The sequence below is a fragment of the Trichomonas vaginalis genome, chromosome III (assembly GCF_026262505.1).
Source record: "Trichomonas vaginalis G3 chromosome III, whole genome shotgun sequence".
NCBI classification, from domain to species: Eukaryota; Parabasalia; order Trichomonadida; family Trichomonadidae; genus Trichomonas; species Trichomonas vaginalis.
Window position 1 is genome coordinate 8,306,797 of NC_067205.1, and position 20,987 is coordinate 8,327,783.

General features: G+C 30.0%; 6 protein-coding genes and 3 pseudogenes across 9 annotated transcripts, besides 7 other annotated features; 5 read left to right on the plus strand and 4 right to left on the minus strand.

Annotated features, from left to right (window-relative positions):
- The first annotated feature begins 433 nt into the window (after positions 1-433).
- Positions 434-815: a mobile genetic element.
- A 664-nt stretch (positions 816-1,479) lies between these two features.
- Positions 1,480-2,783: a mobile genetic element.
- On the minus strand, positions 1,560-2,687 carry TVAGG3_0663930 (Mariner transposase; the record flags this gene model as incomplete). Its single annotated transcript, XM_051242096.1, has 1 exon — positions 1,560-2,687. One exon carries the CDS (start codon positions 2,685-2,687, stop codon positions 1,560-1,562), a length of 1,128 nt encoding a protein of 375 aa, XP_051088683.1.
- Positions 2,783-5,136: a mobile genetic element.
- TVAGG3_0663960 (MULE transposase domain-containing protein) lies at positions 3,198-4,014 on the plus strand (the record flags this gene model as incomplete). The annotated part of the gene is made up of 1 exon (XM_051242097.1): positions 3,198-4,014. A coding segment is annotated over one exon (817 nt), but the record flags the coding sequence as incomplete, so codon positions are not given.
- Positions 5,137-5,364: a mobile genetic element.
- A 3,365-nt stretch (positions 5,365-8,729) lies between these two features.
- Positions 8,730-16,222: a mobile genetic element.
- Positions 10,196-10,918, plus strand: TVAGG3_0663990 (uncharacterized protein; the record flags this gene model as incomplete). Its single annotated transcript, XM_051242098.1, has 1 exon — positions 10,196-10,918. A coding segment is annotated over one exon (723 nt), but the record flags the coding sequence as incomplete, so codon positions are not given.
- On the plus strand, positions 13,022-13,666 carry TVAGG3_0664000 (annotated as a pseudogene). The gene has a single exon. A coding segment is annotated over exon 1 (645 nt).
- TVAGG3_0664010 lies at positions 14,520-15,292 on the plus strand (annotated as a pseudogene). The gene has a single exon. A coding segment is annotated over exon 1 (773 nt).
- A 294-nt stretch (positions 16,223-16,516) lies between the features above and the next one.
- TVAGG3_0664020 (DNA/RNA polymerases family) lies at positions 16,517-17,397 on the minus strand (the record flags this gene model as incomplete). The annotated part of the gene is made up of 1 exon (XM_051242099.1): positions 16,517-17,397. A coding segment is annotated over one exon (881 nt), but the record flags the coding sequence as incomplete, so codon positions are not given.
- A 710-nt stretch (positions 17,398-18,107) lies between these two features.
- Positions 18,108-19,274, minus strand: TVAGG3_0664030 (uncharacterized protein; the record flags this gene model as incomplete). The annotated part of the gene is made up of 1 exon (XM_051242100.1): positions 18,108-19,274. A coding segment is annotated over one exon (1,167 nt), but the record flags the coding sequence as incomplete, so codon positions are not given.
- Positions 19,275-19,735: 461 nt separating this feature from the next.
- Positions 19,736-19,956: a mobile genetic element.
- TVAGG3_0664050 lies at positions 19,816-19,956 on the minus strand (annotated as a pseudogene). The gene has a single exon. A coding segment is annotated over exon 1 (141 nt).
- Positions 19,957-20,987: part of a mobile genetic element that runs on past the window's edge.
- TVAGG3_0664070 (organellar and viral DNA polymerase type B) lies at positions 20,063-20,791 on the plus strand (the record flags this gene model as incomplete). The annotated part of the gene is made up of 1 exon (XM_051242101.1): positions 20,063-20,791. The coding sequence occupies one exon, from the start codon at positions 20,063-20,065 to the stop codon at positions 20,789-20,791; it is 729 nt and encodes a 242-aa protein (XP_051088688.1).

Genomic DNA, 20,987 nt, shown 5'->3' on the forward strand with positions numbered 1-20,987 from the left:
TGGGTAAAATTCAATAGTGTCTGTGCTATCGTTCAATTTGAAGGTGTCTTTTGAAACCGCAAGACACATTGAATTTTTGAATAGTGTATTATGGTTTGACAGACACCAATGAAAAAAATAAAATGATATTTATTTTAAATATATAAGATCCTTATATAAAATATAAATATTTTATCGTTTTATTTTCTTGTTTTAGAAATGTTTTTTATTGAAAAATCAATAAAACTAACTCCAAAATAAAATTTTTGATTTAAAGACACTATGATGACACCAGGCAAATCTTCCAAGACACCTATCGTCGGGAATCTAACAACCCTATATCTCAATTCCTTCAAAAAAATTGAAAAACTATTTAATTTTAAAAATATAATACTTTTAATTAGTTAATTAATTGGAGATATTTTTAAAAAATCACTTTTGATAATACTTTTGAGAGTAGGGGTAATTTTAGCTAAAAGTGACACACCCGTGAAGGGTGTGATTACCGATCGGTAATTTCGACAGTTTAGAATTTAAAATTTTTTATGGAACGGTTGCGAGTTTCATAAAGAATTTAAGAAATATAAGCAAAGATTTGAATCAAAATCTTAGACCTAAGCCGCTCGATTCGCTCGCGGCTTCCGCGAATTACAGATCAGCAAAGATTTGAATCAAAATCTTCGAACTAAGCCGATCGCTTCGCTCGCGGCTTTCTTTATTATTTTAAATTTGCATATTTCCATCAAAAGTTCATAAGGTAAAAAATTTCGTTTATATTATTGCAAAATAAAATCTTCATTATCAAAATAATATTAAATGATAATATAATATAATTTGCCCAGCCAGTAAAGTATTCAATTGTTTTTTTTTTGCATTTTTTTAAAGCTTCTTAACTTAAATCATGGAATGTCTCAAAGACAAAAGTAGCATACAGCATGTAAAGCTAAAGAAAGATAATCATAATTAATACCCTAATTTTTAATATTACGCATTTTTAGGTGCAAAATTTAAAAACATTCTAATACAATAGAGCAGTTTCCAAAAGTAGCATACAGCATGTAAAGCTAAAGAAAGATAATCATAATTAATACCTTAATTTTTAATATTACGCATTTTTAGGTGCAAAATTTAAAAACATTCTAATACAATAGAGCAGTTTCCAAAAGTAGCATACAGCATGTAAAGCTAAAGAAAGATAATCATAATTAATACCTTTAAAGTTTAAAATCTTGATTTTTTTTAAAATCAAATATTTATAACTTTAATACATACAGCTTAAACCTTATACTTGTTTTCTCTTGTGAGAAAGCAATCTTACAAAGCTAACAATCCTAAAAAATAAAGAATTAAAATTTAATAATTTAATCTAACAAAATTTCTCTCTTTATCCTTTTGCACTCTTTATATGCAACTCAAATCCATCATATAATATTCCTAAAATACTCTTGCCTCAAACAATGACGAACAAACTGCTATTCTCATTTAATTACAGACCAAATATAGGGTGTCCAAAGGTGTGTTTAGCACAAACCTGAATACTGCGAATAGAAATAAACAAGTTACATATATATAAAGTTTATTTAAATATAATCACCATTGGATTCAATCACGCGTTCGCAGCGATCGATCCAGGCTTGAAAGACACGCTTTAAATCATCATGAGAAAATTGCTCAAATTGCTCTCTTACAAAATTTTCAAGATCATCTGGACTCGCGAATTCGCGTCCTTCAGCTCTCTTTTTTAGCGTGCCGAATAAATAAAAGTCAGAGGGTGCAATATCAGGTGAATAAATTGGGTTTGGAACAACTTTGACATTGTTTTCCACCAAGTAATTCATTACCTTATGACTTTTGTGAACTCTTGAATTATCAAAATGAATTGCAAACTTTTGTTTTTGTTGTTTGGATTTCTCAAACTCATCAGAATTGATAATTTGAGTAAGAACATTGTCAATTAGATACTGAGCATTCATCGTATTAGGTTTTTGAAGAATATCAATTGCGATGATGCCATTCACGCCCAAAAAAACCGACAACATCATCATTGGTGTGTCAATTTTTTTCTTCGGGAATGTTTGCGGATTTTCATCCTTCGGGATCCACATGATTTTGGCTTCTGTTGCATATTGAAACCAAGACTCGTCCCCTGTTACTAAAAAGCGAAACTTCTTGGATTGATACGCACCCAATATAGAGAGGAGCTCTTTCGAAGATTGGACTCTAGATTTTTTTTGAACTGAATTAAGGTTGTGCGGAACCCAACGTGTATACGCTAGTTTGTAGTTTAAATAATTGTGCAGATAATAACTGACTGTTGTACGTGGTATCTTTGTCATCTCCTCTATCCTTCTGAGTGATGCTCTTGGGTCTTCATCTAGCGCTTGAAGAATTGCTTTGATTTTTCTTTGATCCGGCGATTTTTTGTCAATTTTTATGATGGGCGCCTTTTTGTTCATGAAGTGATACATCCTAACATGATACGTTACAGTGGAATAGCTAGGAGCATCCATACCGAAGCATTTTACCAATGTCTCGTAGATTTTTTTACAGTCTTTGCATTTTTTTGCAAGAGCGAGGATGTTTTCTTTATGATTCATTAAAAAAATGAAAAAAATCCCGCCAAAATTTCCCGCGAAACCGCCTCTTGTCTCAAAATTCATTTTATATTCCGGCATGGCGCCAAAATACAACATACTCATCATATACATATATTCATATTTTTTATTATATATTTATAATCAGCATATATCTCCTTTAATAGTCTCATATAGAGCGCTGTGCTAAACGCACCTTTGGACACCCTATATATTCAAATTTCTGAATTTTTAATTTTCATTTCAATTTCAAATGGAATTAGAAGAAGAAACTATCTTTACTGTTATGGATCTTTGTAAATTTGGAGTTAAACAAGAAATACAAGCACAGTATGGATATGGTGAACGTGTCAGGAAAGATCTCAGATTTCATTCCACTGCAAATATCCAAAATGTCCTGCACATTTTAATGTTGCAATCTTGGATCAAAATAAATACAAACTAATCAAAATAGTTGAAGAACATGATCATTCCGCCCCAAATGACAAAAGTCAATATTCGTCTGTCTTTTATCGCAAATATTTAGAACATTACTTCCAAACAGATGACAATCAAAGAGCGATAGCACAGCTAAATGCATTCAAAGATCTTGAAATTCCTCTTACAGGTCCGTCCATTCCAGAGATGTACGCTCAAAAACCACGTGCAATCAAACGATTTGCAGAGAGAATACATGCTCTTCAAACTAGATATTCTCCTGACGATGTTGTGTCATTGCAAATCTTTGTTCAGACAGTACAAGAAGAATCTCCAGATGATCTCATTGCATTTGAAGTCTCAGACAATAATATGTGTTTCTATTACGCGCCTTTTGAAGGCAAAGCTTATGCGCATAGTATCAAGACATTTCATATAGACAGCACCTATAAATTGTTGCGATCAAACATTCCATTGTATGCATTTACTGGCAAAATCAAAGATTTTCACATTTTCCCTTTTTTATATTTCTTTTGTCAACCAGACACTTATCAAAACATTCAAGTTTGCGTGTGCGCCTATCTCAGATGGGTAACAATTGAGCCAGAATACATTAGCATGGACTGTGCTCCACAGATAGCTCAAGCAATAGAAGAAAGCATTCCACAAGCTCAAATACTTTGGTGCGGAGTACATGTTCTTCGTGCAATTCTTCGCAAATCAAATAAGTTTTCTTCTCAAGAAAAATTTGAACAATTCTATAATTTGATGAAGGATTTAGTCTTCAAATTAGATGCAGAACATGAGGAAGAAGCAAATGCTGCCTATGATCAAGTTCTGGAGTTGCTCGACACAGATCCAACAGCATCTCAATACTTTAACAGACAATGGCGTTACAACATATCAAGATGGATTGCTCGTGACAGGCGTGAAGGCGACGCAACTAACAATATTGCCGAAGCTCATTTTAGAACACTCAAACATGACTATTTTCCTGATCGAAAAAATCTCAGAATTGATGATGTTATTATAGAAATTTATACAAAAGTGATACCATCTTTCGTTATCAAACTCAAAATTGATCAAAATCCAGCAGATGACCGTGTTATTAGGATCATGGAAAAAGCAACTAACGCAGAAATTGATGTAAAAAGACAAAGAAAAATCGAGAGTATTTCAATGCTCAATAGATTGCTCAATGCTGTTAGTAATGACTCAATAGATCCCACTAAAATATATCCTACCTTGAAAATATTATTACAAAGAACTCATTTTATTTAATTTTGATTTTAATTTTAGATTAAATTATTAAATTTTAATTCTTTATTTTTTAGGATTGTTAGCTTTGTAAGATTGCTTTCTCACAAGAGAAAACAAGTATAAGGTTTAAGCTGTATGTATTAAAGTTATAAATATTTGATTTTAAAAAAAATCAAGATTTTAAACTTTAAAGGTATTAATTATGATTATCTTTCTTTAGCTTTACATGCTGTATGCTACTTTTGGAAACTGCTCTATTGTATTAGAATGTTTTTAAATTTTGCACCTAAAAATGCGTAATATTAAAAATTAAGGTATTAATTATGATTATCTTTCTTTAGCTTTACATGCTGTATGCTACTTTTGGAAACTGCTCTATTGTATTAGAATGTTTTTAAATTTTGCACCTAAAAATGCGTAATATTAAAAATTAAGGTATTAATTATGATTATCTTTCTTTAGCTTTACATGCTGTATGCTACTTTTGTCTTTGAGACATTCCATGATTTAAGTTAAGAAGCTTTAAAAAAAAGCAAAAAAAAATGTAATAAAATAAAAAAATTTTTAGTATCGATAATCTGAAATATGTTGTTTACTTAAACCGCGAGCGAAGCGAGGGGCTTAGTTTCGTAATTTCGTACAATCTTTTTTCGAATCTGTTCTTTTCGTCAGCCGCGAGCGAAGCGAGTGGCTTTTTATTTTTAAAAAATTTTTTTCTTTCTTACTTTTTTCCCTTACTTACAAATTTGATAGTAACTTACCAAATCTCTCTATCATATAATAATAAATTAATCCATTTTTTGTTTCAAATCTGACACTTTACATTTCTGACACGTAAACATGTCACTTTTCACTTCACCTCATTGGGCAAGTTTGTGCCCCCCTCAATTTCGTTTATATTATTGCAAAATAAAATCTTCATTATCAAAATAATATTAAATGATAATATAATATAATTTATAAACAACTATTATTTAATAAAGTTTAATTGCCAAGGTTCATCTAATTTTTGATTTTTAATGTTTTATGAATTTTATTTATCATGTATATATCTAATGAAGATTATATATGTAGAAGATAAGTACCTTAATATGTACGTAAATTTTAATGAAATAGTAGTAGGATATGACGGGTTTAGTGACTTTTTTTGTTACATCTATATATAGACGATGCATTAAAATATATTTATTTATAAATCATTAAAAAATTAACATTAATTTTAAAATAATTTATTTTTTTATCTTTTATAAAAGAAGCTATATATAGATGATGTCAGATATTCCGCGATTAATTAAACATTGTTTAAATCCTGAATGGGTTAAACTTCAATTTAAAAATGAAGATTGTGAATTATTAAATGAATATGAAAGCCAAAATAAGCTAATGAGGTATAAATATAATGATAAAGAATATTTAATTTCATGGAATCAATGGAGTCATAATCAAAGACCTCATAAACGAGAAGAAGAAATTGAAAATAATGAAATGGAAATCATTGATGACATTAAAGAGGATGGAATTCCTAAATTTTGTAAAAAACCTTTAGAACTAAGTTAGGAGCATATAAACGTAGAGTATTAAATCCTGAATATCTTAAACATCAATTTAAAAAGGAAGACTGTGAATTATTAAACGCTAATGAATATGAAAATGCTAATCAAAACTGAGATATAAATATATTGGAAGTGATGAAAGGTGTAAAGATAAAGATAAGTTTATTCAGTTTTCATATAATAACTGGCACACGTTCGGGATAAGAAAACATTTAGGAGATTATGGGAAATGTTCTGAATTCTTTTAATCTAGTATATACGAGAGAGTAAAAGAAATTAGAAATAATTATTTTCATGAATAAAAAATAAACTTTAAAAATTCATGTCTTACATTTTTGAATAATTTATTTTTTTAATTCGTAAGAAATGAGTGAATCAAAATTCGTGACTGTGAATCAATTAATGGATAAAACTTTCACCAATTCTCACCCAGGTTAAACAAGTAGACGTTTATTTTTGATGATACATACAAAGTTTATTTATTAAAGGTAAGTTTAATATTAAACCTATTGCTTTTGCATTTGATGGTAAATTAATCGAAAATTCAAAAATTTGGGAATTAATTCCGGATATTGAATTTATAACAAATATTAAGGATAAATGGTTTAAACAACAAAACCACCTCACTAAAGTTCTTTGTAGATTAATGATTAAAACTGAGGAAAAGAATTTAACGGGTTTAAATATCATCCGTGTAAAATTTTAGAACTTGGTAACGAAAAACTTCAGAAAAAATTAAACGATAGACTATCAAAAGATAAAGTTGAAAGAGTAAATAAACTTGCTAAAGGTAATGGTAATGGTAATGATGAAGAAGAATTTGATGAGTTCAACATAGAACTTTAAGAAACTAATGATTATTTGAATTTATGAAATCAATTATTTGATTCATTCTTTCTTCAATCTCTTCTATTCTTTTTGTTAAATCATCTATTTTCATTAATGAGGTGATTCTTGATTGAGGAATAGATTTCAAACTAACCACTCCTTTTATTTTTGAAATTTTGAATCCATCAACTTTAAACATTTTATTCAATTTACACGTTGTCAATTCTTTAAATAATTTTTATTATTAGCATAATAGTCATTAAATTCTTCAACAGATGAAAAAATTTTTATTTCAGTAATTGGTTTAACAACGTTTATTTTTTGTTGAACATTTTCACTTTCATTTATTTCTTCCTCCTCTGTTTCATTTATTTTTAAAATCGGTTTCATTTATCATTAAATAAAAATTAGAATATAAGTGATGAAATATATTTTTTAATTAATATTAAATCAGAAATGGCGGCAGGATTCTTTAAAAAATTATGGGATGGAATTAAGAAAGCTGCGGGTTGGGTTTATAAAAAGATTATTAAACCCGTTGCAAACTTTTTGGCACCAGTAGCGAAAACGGCAGGAACTATCATAGGTGGAGTATTAGGTACTAAAGCAGGTAATCCGACGATGGGAGCACAAGCAGGTAACGCAGTTGGTGGAATTGCTGAAGGAATACTTAATAAAATAGGAGGTAGATAGTGGAAAAATAAATATGAGATCCTATGGATCATCTCGCCGCTTAGCGGCTTAAAATTATTTTTATCTTAGTATCGGTTGTAGTCTTTGATAAACTTTTTCTTCTTTATTTAAAACTTCTCTTATTGGGGCAGCTTTTGGTGTTATTGATTCAGCAACGTCACTAATTGCTTCTTTATTCTTAAATATCCAATTTGCCCCTTCTTCAATGTTTCCCAAACTTTACTCCCCTCTTTTTACTCTATCCCACAGTTTCTTAAATATACCTGCAGCCATAGTTGATTATTTCATTAAAATTAAAAATCATTTTCATCTTTTAATTTTGATTTTTTATTTATTAATAAATGACGACTAACTATTTGGTGCCAAACACTAAACCGATTAATGGAAATGTGTTTCATTCATTCGAAAAGATAAATGAAATATTCGCAAAGAATGACGGTAGAAGATATTATAGAGAACTTGAAAGTTCATGCTATGACTCTGATGCTCCATATTTTGATGATAAACAAACTCATTTAAGAATTACAAATCCGGCTCATGATGTGAACCAATTAGGTGACACATATATTAAACGCAAAGTTAAAGCAACTCTAGTTTCAAATAAAGCTTTCACATGTGATGCCGCTTTTAAATGCATGCGTTTATTCGTTGGTTACAAATCATCAAATCAAAGCTTTAAACAATTAGAAGTAGAAACCGAAAGAGGTGATGCCGGTTATCTTCAGATGGATTGCGCCCGTGAATCTTTCGCATTTGCAACATATAAACCAAAATCAGAAAGGAAAGTTAAAAAGTTTGTTCATTCGTTATATAATAATGTTCAAAAATATGATAACTCAGTATGTGGTAAATATATTGACCCTTCAGAAGTTTTCAAGAAAGCAAATGAAGAAGTTGATGTCACTTTTGATATGATTATTCCGGTAAATGATTTGTTAGCATTTCAGGCGTTCGATGATTATCCTAAATCATTTGGTGATATCATTCTTAAATATTATGTTTTCAGGATACTTTAGTATTTTGTCAGGTTGACCCGTTAAGAGTTGCTGATTTACAAAATTACGTTTATGAAAAGATAACTGATGAAAATTATGAAAAGATTATGAATCATGTTTATAAATATGATCGCAAATTCCAACAAATCGGACTTCCTGCCAAATTAATTACAAGCTTAGCCGCTACATCTGCTGACGCAACAGTTGATGACGTTATTATTTCATGCACAAAGATGGAAGTTTTAGAGGATAAATGCATTACACCAGGATACGGTTTAATTGAAGAATCAGTTAAAGCAATACCACGTTTATTCAGTAAGGAAGATCCATTCATGATTCCAGCTCAACATATTGACGTTCGTTCACTAAATGGAGGTTGCATCACTCCTGAAGGTATTAGCTCAGATTTCTCATACGCTCTTCATAATGTTACAGATGTTGTGTTAAGCATTTCCGAAGAATGCAATGCAAAGAACGGTTTTAGAAAATCCAATGCTTCGAGGTCTTCAGGTCACTATAGATTCCAGAAACTTCCCCGATCAAGCGATGACCACAGTGGGCGACATATTCTTTACACGTATGCTTCAAGCTTCTGATTTAGATGGAGTGAATGAATGCACAGAAGAATACGAGGACTCATTAACTAGACCACTGAATGCAGATGATGGCACGCCATTAGCTAGAACATGGAAAGACCAAACTTCATTCTTATGCACTATTCCAGTTCAACGTGATGGAGCGGGTATATTCTTTGATGGATTAGAAACTTTCAACTCACAAGTTACAGTACAAGTGAAAGCTTATCCAATCATTCAGGGTGAAAATGACACTTACTGTTCAAAGGTGACAAATCCTCCTCAGGTTTGGTTTACTAGGACTACATATTGGACATGGACACCGGATGAAGGTTTGAAATATCATCCAACAGGTACACCACCACAGTATAGAAGTTCATATGATGAAATATTGATGAATAGAAATGTTTAAAATTATAAATTTATTTTTGATTAAATGGATTTAAATTCATACACTCCTTATGAAGAATTAGCAGGAGTATATAATACATACGTAGATGATATGATTAATGAAGCATTGAGTGATAATAGAAATGCTCTATCTAAGGAAAAATTAATGAAAATTCCATATTCTGAATGTTACTTAAATTCAATCACTGCAGCAATTGGTAAACAGAATAAAGGTAAAACATTAACGATATTAAAACAAATTATCATTATTGCTAACACTTCCCCCTATTCACATGTGTTAATTTATATCAACCGTTCAGGTTCACCTTCAGATGATACATTTGAATCTTTAAAGCATTTAATCAAAATTCCAATTATTTATTTATCACAAGAAGAAGCAGAAGATTATTTAAAAAACTTTTTAATGTATAAAGAATTATATAATACAATCAAGAAGCAAGGATTAGAGGATAAAATTATTGATAAACAACGGGATGAATTATTTGAAACACTTTCTATTTCAAATTTTGATAGAGAATTTTTGCATTCACTCATTTTTCTAGATGATGCAGTGAAATCAAAACTAATAACAAATGAGAAATCATATTTTAATCAGTTATTAACTCAATGTCGACACATTCAGTGTTCATTCTTTATGGCTGTTCAATACTTCAAAGCATTAAGCACAAACATTAAATCAAATCTATCAACCTTTTCATTTTCAGTGGGTTTAGTCGTCAACAGTTGAACGTTATGCTTTATCAAGTGAATTTACCAATGAGCATTAATGAACTTTACACACAATATCAGCAATTAGGTGAACATGGAAAAATAATAGTTGATTTAAATAAAGGAGTGTTAAATTTGATTAACTTTTATAATTAATTTTTATTTTTTATTTATAATTAAACATGACAGAAATAGCAAATCTTCTACAGGTTCCATTAAAACAAGGAACAAACAAAAAGGGTGCATATAATAGAACTATGAAAGTTCCTGATGGAATGAAAGAATTAGTTCATATTGTTGCTGGTCTTCAAAAAGATGTTAAACAAATGAGAAACGTTTTAACATTACCAGAAGCTCAAGCATATGCCAAACGTCAAGGTCCAAATTGGGAAGCACACGAAGCAGACATTACGGGTCCAAATGGAAAACCTGATGGTATAAATGAAGTTTTCGTTACTGATGGTCAAGGTAATATTAAAGTCATAAATGGTTATAAATTAACTATAACTGATTATCCTAAACGTAAAGCATATAATGAACGTTATCCTATGCAATTTGATGAAAATGGAAAAGCTGTTAAACAATACATTGGAGAAGGTGAAAATGGTCCAATTAATTCATACCGTTATAATCCATATTCTTATTTCAATGAAGAATTAAATGCTATTGAAGAGGGACCGGATGGATTACCACGATATTCTAACCAGTTTGATGGTCAATATGCAAATATTAGACCTGAAATTTCAGCTAAGAAATTCTTTAAAGTTGCTTTATTCGATCCAGTTTTCGCAAATGTTAAAGATGAACTTAAACATCAATTCCAACCAATTATAGTAGCAAGAATTGCATCAGGTGCTTTATCTCAAGCATTCAAAGATTTAATTAAGAAACCATTATATCAGCAACGTGGTTTAACTTATGATTTAGTTAAGGAATCAGATAAAAGAAAATTTGAGAAATCAGATGATTATAAGAATGCAATTAATGAATATATTAGGTCTTTAATTACAATGAACCAGCTAAAAATCAACTTCAAGAACAAATACAGGGAATAATAGATTCAAAACTTCCAGCAAAATAAAAGTTTAAATATATTTTTTTATTCGAATATAAATGAGAAGACGTTTCACTAGTCAAAAGAACACTAACGCAAAAGCAGAGATTACGGTTGGTTATAACGTAAATGATGATAAATCACGAATTATTCAAAATGTTAAAGTTAATGTTAGCCCTGAATTAACAAGGTCAGCAACTCAACAAATTTATTAACTCGTGACTTACCGAAAAAGGAGGAGGAGCAAAATAAAGAAGATGGAGACCCAATCATTTTATCTGAACCCGGTAAAGAACCTGTTGAAATTCCCACTTATCCAACATACCCCCACCTCTTTCATCAAACATCGAGAACCCATATAAAATAGACATTAATTCTGAATTAATGAAAATTTACCGTGATATAATAATTAATAATTATGATTCAATAATAAATTTAATTGATCAATCCGGTTTAATTATTTTACCTTATGAATCATTAATTCACATTATCGCCATTCTTTGTGATGTTCAAGATTCAGACGTTAAGATTCAATTTTTCATAATGATGAGGTTTCATGCTGCGGAACAGTTGCAAAAATAAATCCTATAAAGGATATTAGCACAATTAAGATATCAAAGAACGGAACAACAACTGAACTTCATTTAACATATAATGATATTTATAATAAAATAGTTGATGAATATAAAATATCACTTGAAAAATTCTTTGTTAAGGCTATTTATAATCAAGCATTAACATTATCGAATAATAATCCTTTGAATCATAATCAATAATAATTGACCTTTCACCAGTTTCTATCGTTTGTTTTATTTCTTTTGTTCCCCACTATCCGGATCGGTCATTGTAATTGTTTTTGTTATAGTATCAGCTTTATCTTTAACTTCAATCTTTTTTCCATCGGGATATTTAAACCAAAATTCCAAAAATTCGATATTGTCAATCTGTTCATATTTTAATCTATCAATTACATTTTTAATACCATCTGAAAATCTTATGAAATGGTCATTATATGGGTTTGATTGAACTAAATTTGAATGAAGTGAAATATAACCTGTTTGATGAATATGACACTGACTCATATTTTCTGAAAACACTAAAATTTATAACATGAATGAATTCTTATTTGTTGAATTTATGAATTCTTGAGGTAATCTTATTCTAGTTTTATTTATCACTGGAAAATAACGCTTTACCATATTTTTAATCGTAATAAAAAATGTCAATTATCAATATTATTTCGAATAATAACTGTGAATTAAATTTAACAGTTAGCGGAATTTATAATGTTACTCTCGTTTCTGTGAGTGGTAAATTTAATCCCATTCTTTTAGACCCTTCAGATTATATATCATTTATTAAAGATGACCTTGAAAAAACGTATGATATGTATATAAATAATGTGATAGCGAAATGGGATATTAACATGATTTTAAGTTATTTAAATGAATCATTTATCGTATGGTATGAAGAAAATTTTAAATCAAAACCTGATAAACTTTTTGAACTTGATGAAATAAATAACCTTATTAAATTTCCGCTGAAAATTAAATTTTGTACTCCTCATCTTCGTTCATTGTTGGGGATATTAAATTTTGAAAAAGATGTTGGGGATGTTTTGTATTCTGACACTGGTTCCAATTTCATTTTAATCAAATGTGATAAAGTTAATACCCCAATGAGATTTTCACATCAAACATTAGACCCTAACTCTTACCCATCAATACAAAACATTTTATCCATCAACTTAAACACATTTTCTTTATCATATCCGTTTCAATTATCCGGGAATTCATTTATTCTTCATTCAAAAGATTTATCAAATATTAAATTTAGAATAACTGACCTATTTGATTGTGATTTAGAATTTATGAATGAAATATTATGGCAATTTCAAATAGAGAAAATAGCTGATGAGATAACGGATTAAATATTTATTTTTAAATCGTAATAAATGATTAAACAACAGCAAACACAACTTAAGGCGCAAAGCGCCCAGGTCCTTCAGACCATTACATACGCCATATATGCATATAATTCAAAGACGGCAGAACAAACGCAAAGGTTGAAATATGGAGATTTGGAGATAGTATTGAAAAATGACCATTTCGAATTCGTTTGCAAAGGTGGTGCAGTGATATCAAATATAAAAGAAATTTTATTTATGAATTCAAAAATTAAAGGAATAACGGATGATATAACATCAATTCCACCAGAAGAACAGAGATATTACGCATTAAATGCATTTCCTAAAGTTTTGAAGATTGGAAGATTTAATTTAAATGAGGAATTCATAGAAGGTTTCCTAAATGACATAATGAAGAAGGTGGATAAGGAATATGTGGATAGTGAGTTAATGAAGAAGCAGATAAGGAATATGTTAATACTGAATTAAATAAGAAGGCAAATTTGGTTTATGTTGATGAAAAGATAATGAAATTAAAGAAAAGGTTGAATGGTATCATGAATGGACATTGGAGACTTTTAAAGTTAAAGCTGATACAGAATGGGTTTCAGGATGTTTAGACCTTAAAGCAGATAAAACTTATGTTGATGAAAAAGATAATGAAATTAAAGAAAAGGTTGAATGGTATCATGAATGGACATTGGAGACTTTTAAAGTTAAAGCTGATACAGAATGGGTTTCAGGATGTTTAGACCTTAAAGCAGATAAAACTTATGTTAACAATGAGTTAGAGAAGAAAGCAGATAAGGAAAAAGTTATTTCATTCATTAATACTGAGTTAGCAAAGAAAGCTGATATATCATTTGTTAATGAAGAAATAAAACAATCAGAGGTCTATTTTACTCCACCATTTTTAAATTTTATGAAATCATCAGATAAAACCTTTGATATAGATTCTTTTGAATGGTTATGTTTCGATGGAGTGACCATGTATTTATTTTATACAGCTGGGGTGCTTTATTATTTTAAAACAAATGATTTTAAAAACTATGAATCATTTACTCCATCTGTTTTGAATCCTGATACACGAGAGCCAATCATTAATCCAAGAATTTTATATGTTGAATATAATAACGGTAAATTTATGGGAATGATAACGGTTGGAGATGATTTTTGCCCTTGTTATTCATTCGATTGTATCCAATGGTTCAAATGTAATTTAAATCAAGATGCTAAATTTAAATATCCAAATAATCCTATTAGATGCGTTAATAATAAATGGGTACTAATTTATGAAGTCAATCAAATTTTCATTAGTGAGGATGGGATAAATTATTATATGTTTAGTATGATGTCATCAGAATTGGAAATTGATTATACAAGTAAGTGGTATTACACTAACGGTATGTATTTTATCCTACAAAATGATAAAATTTATAGATCATCTTCAATACCACAAGGTCAATTTGAACAAATTTTTCAAGCTGATGGAGACATTGAAGCTTTATGTTATGGATCAAATGTTTATGTTCTCGTTTCAGGTGGAATGGTCTATTCATATCCTGTAAGTTATAACAGACATATTTATTTATCACAGGATTTATCAAATTGGGAATTGGTTTATTCATTCACTCCAAAACTTACTCGAAATTATAGATTTACTAATTTATTTTATATTGATGGGTATTTCATTGCTTTAGGATGTGTGGTGATTTAGTAAATATCAGTAGTGATGGAAGAACTTGGTCTGAAATCACAAAATTTCAAGATGTTAGAAAAGCAATTTTCAAAAATAATACGTTAATATTGATAACAAGACCAGTTTTAAATACTCACCCAGTTTCAATATTATATAATAAATTCAATATTCATAATGGATTAAATACAATTCTTGAGATGATTTACCCCATTGGTTCAATATATACATCAATGAATTCAACAAATCCAGCTGATGTATTCGGTTTCGGTACATGGCAACAAATAACTGATCGTTTCCTCTACTGTGCTAATAGTTCAAAACAAACCGGTGGTTCAAAGAAAATTAAAGAAGCAAACCTTCCGCCGCATAAGCATACAGGAACTACAAACTTTTCTGGCGACCATATACACTCATTAAGAGACCACCCATTATACAACTCAGACTATGAAGCCGGTCATGATGTTTTATCTTCAGCTTATAACGATTCAACAAAAAAGACTTTTCGACCAACTGAACCAGGAGGTAATCATACACATACATTTACAACAAATCCAACAGGCTCGGGTGAAGATTATATGCCACCTTATATGACAGTTTATGCATGGGTTAGAACGGACTGAAAGTCCTGAGCTCCAAAAGAGCGAACAGCATGACATTTAGACAACAGGTACGAAAGGAGGAAGGCATTTATGAATTATTTTTGAATAACTGAAGGTGTCACTACGTCACCATGTGTCACCGGGTTAATTAACTTCTCTTAAAATTACTGACAGCATGACATTTAGACAACAGTCCAGGAAATAAATTTTATCGTTTATGTTTACGTTAATGTTTCGTAAATGTTTTCATGAATGTTTTCAGTGTCACCACGTCACCATGTGTCACCTGGTTAATTAACTTCTTTTAAAAATGATGACAACATGACATTTAGACAACAGTCCTGGAAATTTGATGCAGCCCAAAAATAAAGTTAGTTTTAAAATTATTTTTATTTTTTTATTCCTATATAAATGACAGCAACAAACAACAACAGCAACTATATCGTTTCTGATGAAAAAGTTATTGATTCATTAGCTGAGGAATTAGTTACGGCAGAAACTAAAACCCTCAACGAAAGAATTGGTGAAAACAAGATTTATTTACATAACTACCTCAAACACGATGGAGGAAGAGGAAGGAAAACTGGTATGGCTTTATTAGTAAATAAAATTTCAAATTTAACGATTATAGATGTTGATATCAATAAATCATACAATGATGAACTTAAAGAAACAGTTAGAAAAGATATTTTATCAAAACTTTCGGATAAAGATGTTATCGTTAAAACCGCTTCAGGAGGTCTTCACATTTATTGTAACACTAATTTCTTCTATTCAGTTTCGAACAGAATGATTAAATGCTATTCCTGCAATGATTACGATATTGACATAATGACTTCTATGGATGATTCAAAGCGTTCATTAGTAGTTATGGCTGATTCAAGAGTTCGCAAGAATGCAACAGAACCAATCAATACATACTCATTCATTCGTGGAAGTTACGACTCATCAAAACAGAAGAAATCAAAAGGTGCGAATTTGAAAATGTTTTTATCATAAAATTTTTTATCAGTTACAATCGCCTGAAATGCTTGAGTGTTAAGAAGATTTGGGTCGCCAGTAATAGCCCAATAAGATGAATCAGTATCACCTTCAATGAAATGAAAACGATTAACATCCATGCATTTATACATAAAATCATAAATGAAAACTAAATACCAGTATTTTGCGTTATCTAAAGTGAAGAATGCCTCTTGTAAACATGTATCACATCTATAAAATCTATCTTTAAGCATCACTTGATATGTATCCTCACCTATTTCTCTTATGTTTTTAAACTTATTTGACATACATGCAACGCGTGCCTTCTGTGCATTCATTATTTTAGTCTTTGCGTAATTTTGTGTATTCATTGCATCGTAACCATATGATCCATTAAGCGAAATCTTGCAAAATAAACTTTTTCCTTTATTTCCTTCTAATTCAGCCTTTTGTCTTTCGTTCATAAATTCGTTCGCAAATTCATTAAAACAAGTGTTTTTCGTAAATGTTAAAATTGATTGAATATCATCGATGATAAAATGAAATCTGTCTATTAGATACCAAAGATAATAAGAAGAAAATGGTTGATATTGGTTGTGTGTTGATGCTAACTGAGTTAATTTCCTCTGTTTCTGGTCAACTGGTAGATTGTTTGATTTCATGTAATTATACATAAAACTGCCAATTGTTTTTTCATCTGTGATAATATCTAAGTTTCTTATTATCGGTAAAAAGTTTATGTAATCATTAATGTATTTTTCATCAATGTGACCCTTTACTTCAGCCACGAATAAAGTATTTTTCTTCTTAATTATTCCCAGTGCTTTTGCTTTCTTTGTTGCTGTATCACAAATGATAACACCATTCAATCTTCCCGGCATATACATTTTATGGTCAGTATATTGAATGAAATCATGAGGATTAGATGAAAATGATGAAGGATATAATGAATTAAAATCAACACCAACGAAATGAGTCATAATGTTGGTGGTGTCCTCATTTGATACAGTTTTAGTTTCTGGATTATATGAAAGTTTATTAATGTGCGTGATTCCTTTAAGATTTACTCTATGTTGAACATTTGATAAACCACCAGTAATTCCATTACGGAGAATGTGATAAGCTTCAACTGAATCTAAAGTCATTGGTAAATTATTTTTTAATGCATAATTTCTTAAATTGATTCTTAAACGTTGAACATCTTCATCTTTATTTGATTTTACGACATTGCAATAACAACACATTAACTGACAATTTTCTTTAGTATGTGGTTTTTCATTATCTATTCTATCTAATGTTGGTTTATTAGCATATGTAAACGCTTTACCACACATTTTGCATTTAGATGAAAGGATTAAATCGTGATAGTATTGAAAATCATCCATTGAAACATTATTTTTAGTATCCCTTTCTGCTTTTTCATCTTGTTTCTTATATGATTCAATTTTATATTTCCAATACTTTTTCGTTAATTCAAAACTTGATTCTATCTCTTCCTCAGGATATTTTTCATTAGGATTAAAGTCTTTATATGCTAAAGCGTAACGAATCATTGAAGCATTCGATGATAAAGAAAGATTATGAAGCATGTCAATTTTATAAACAAATGTTTCTTCAATAATTTTATCGATTGGTCAATCATAATTTCAACATCTTTATTGCAATAATGAATAAAATATTCTAATCTATTCTTAAAGTTTTTAGCATCATTGAGATATATTTGATAATCACTCTCTGATATAGTTTTTTGAGTTAATGCTGAATAAAATGAATCTTTCGTGAATGGTTCCTCTTTATATAATTCTTCTTCGTAATTTTCCCACGTGATGAATTGATAAGGGAAAAAGGATTTAACGCGTGATTTATTGTTTCCGAAATCTTGAGTGAATTGGTCTAATGTCCCACCCGCTATATAATTTCTGATGTCAATAAATCTCAATTCATATGGAACGTTTGTTTTCTTTACAATGATTTGCTTAAATTGAGAAGAAGAACCCAGCATTGATTTTATTTTCCATTTTGCAGTGTTTAAATCACGAAGAATTAAATTTAAATCAAACTTTCCCGAATTAAAACCTATGATATTCACTTTATTGAATTCCTCATCTAGAAGTTCTTTAAATGCTTCCTTCTGTTTTTCATTTAATGTATGGGACAAAGTCCCTGCCGTTTGCGGCTTCATTAATTCTTCATATTGTTCAATATTTGATTCAACAACTAATGAACAGGTTGAAAATAAAAACTCAATCCAATCAGAAATAAAAGAATCACTCGAAGTTAAGCAAAAATTCCTCGTATACGTTTTATCATTTAATTTAACCGTTGATGATACCATGAATGGTTTTAAGTAAGCGTTCAAAGTTGCACACTCAGAAAGTTGTAATTCTTCTTTAGTCTCTAATGTTTCAAAGTCAAAAGTAATATAATATCTTGTCGGTTTATAATATTCCTGCAAATTGTGAGCTAATAACCACTGATATATCTTCTGTTTCGTAATATGTGGTGCATATGGTTGCTGGGTCTTTTGCAATTGAACGTCTTGAATTAATCTTCCATTATTTTCTTTACATTTCTCACAATGCTTTAAAAATCTTCTTTGGTTTTTCCTTTCTGGATCATCACGGATAGAATAAACTTCTTCTTTACAATATGGACAAACTTTATAGCCGGTGAGTGCTTCAACGTCTGTTATTCTGTCGACGTGAAGTTTTCCACATGGACTCTGTGTTAATAAAATATTTACTGTTTCAAATTCTGGATCTATCATTATTGATTCCACTAATGGAAAGTCTACCTTATTTATGTCCACGTCTTCTGGTTGAGGATCACAATAATAGAAATCAATATTAACATTTAACATTCTCGCTAATCTCTCACTTTCTGATGAAATGTCAAACCCTTCATATGCATCTATTGCTTCATTTAAATAGCTTCTACGAGTTTTAGGATTAACACCATCAGGAATGTTATAGAAGCGTTTAAATAACCTTCTACCTTCTGCTCTAATTTGATTATCATTCATTTTAGCTGTTCCGTTTTTGTTCATTTATGTAAGAATAAAAAATTAAAAATAAATAAAAATAAAGTTTATTTTTTAAAGCCCATAAAATGAATTAAGAACACATAAATTTTTATCATCTGCGACGTGACGAATACATTTTAATTTACTCAAGAATGCGTACCCTGATACATTAAATTTAATTCCTGTCTTATTTAATTTCACAACTTTGAAAAGGAATGTATGAATAGCTATAAAATGATGAGAAGATGTTTTATGGGTTGCTTCCATTTTTTCTGAAATAAATGAATAAATATAATGTTTATAAGTTTTCATATCTTTTATGTTCTTAATAACGAATGGTATAGACCTTTCAACTTCGTCTTCCTTCGGTGCTGTTCTTTCATATGAAACATTATTGGTATCTTCAACAATGAAACCACAATCACATAAAATTTTATATGTTCCAATGGTTTCTTTTGATATAGGGTGTCCAAAGGTGTGTTTAGCACAAACCTGAATACTGCGAATAGAAATAAACAAGTTACATATATATAAAGTTTATTTAAATATAATCACCATTGGATTCAATCACGCGTTCGCAGCGATCGATCCAGGCTTCAAAGACACGCTTTAAATCATCATGAGAAAATTGCTCAAATTGCTCTCTTACAAAATTTTCAAGATCATCTGGACTCGCGAATTCTTCATATACTTTTGAAACAGAAATCCAGAAGATAAAGCAAGAACTTTTAACATGTAATTTAGACTGTAGTGCGAAAGATGAAACAAATGAACAGTATCTTTATGAAATGCAGGACCTCATCGACCATTTACCCAAATTGCCTGAAATCCAACAACAAAAACTCACTATTCCTGAATTCGACGAAATAGAAGTCAAAGCAACTGACTCAGTAGAAATAAAGAAGTTCATACGAAAGGTAAACTATGAGTTTCTAGGATTTCATTGCAACCATAAGGTTATGGACAAAGATTGCGACATGGTATATAAGAATGTTTCTGACATATATAAATCTGAAGAATTTAAGACCTACGACAACTTTGTTTCGTTAGTTGCTGAATGTGTATGGCAGATAAGAGATAAAGATAGAAGAGGCAAAGTATGGAACAAACAAATAAGACCCGCTATGTTTGAGATGAAGAGAGCAATTGACGCTTTAGTTGTTTTAGCTGGTAAGGTTTCAGAATATAACGCAAAAATGAACCCGCAATGTTCTAAATGTAAAGCAGCAATGAGGAAATATAACTACTCCGTCAAAGAGATAGAACGTATGAGAAACGACTATGCAGACTTAAAGAAAGAAGCAGAGAAGCCGGTAGAAAATAAAATGGACATGTTAGCATTTCTGAACAAAAACTATCCAACAGCAGAAGATTTCCTTCTATCTGACGTCAAGAAGAAATATAAAGAAACCTTCGGCATAGTTAAAACATTCGATGTACTAAAAGAAGAAATAGAGGCTACAAAACTGTTTAGGATTTCAAATATACATCGTACAATTCATGTAAAACGCTTGTGAAAAAACAGGTGAAAAAAGAGGTGAGAAAACGGGTGAGATCTCACCTCTTCACCTAAACATTATTTTTGCTGAATTCAGCACAAAATTCTGAGTAAAATAATTTTTAGGGCTTGTGTCAAACCGTTGAGTTTTCACAAAATTCCAAAAATAACGTTTACCATGTAAAACGGTTGTGAAAAAAAGAGGTGAAAAAACA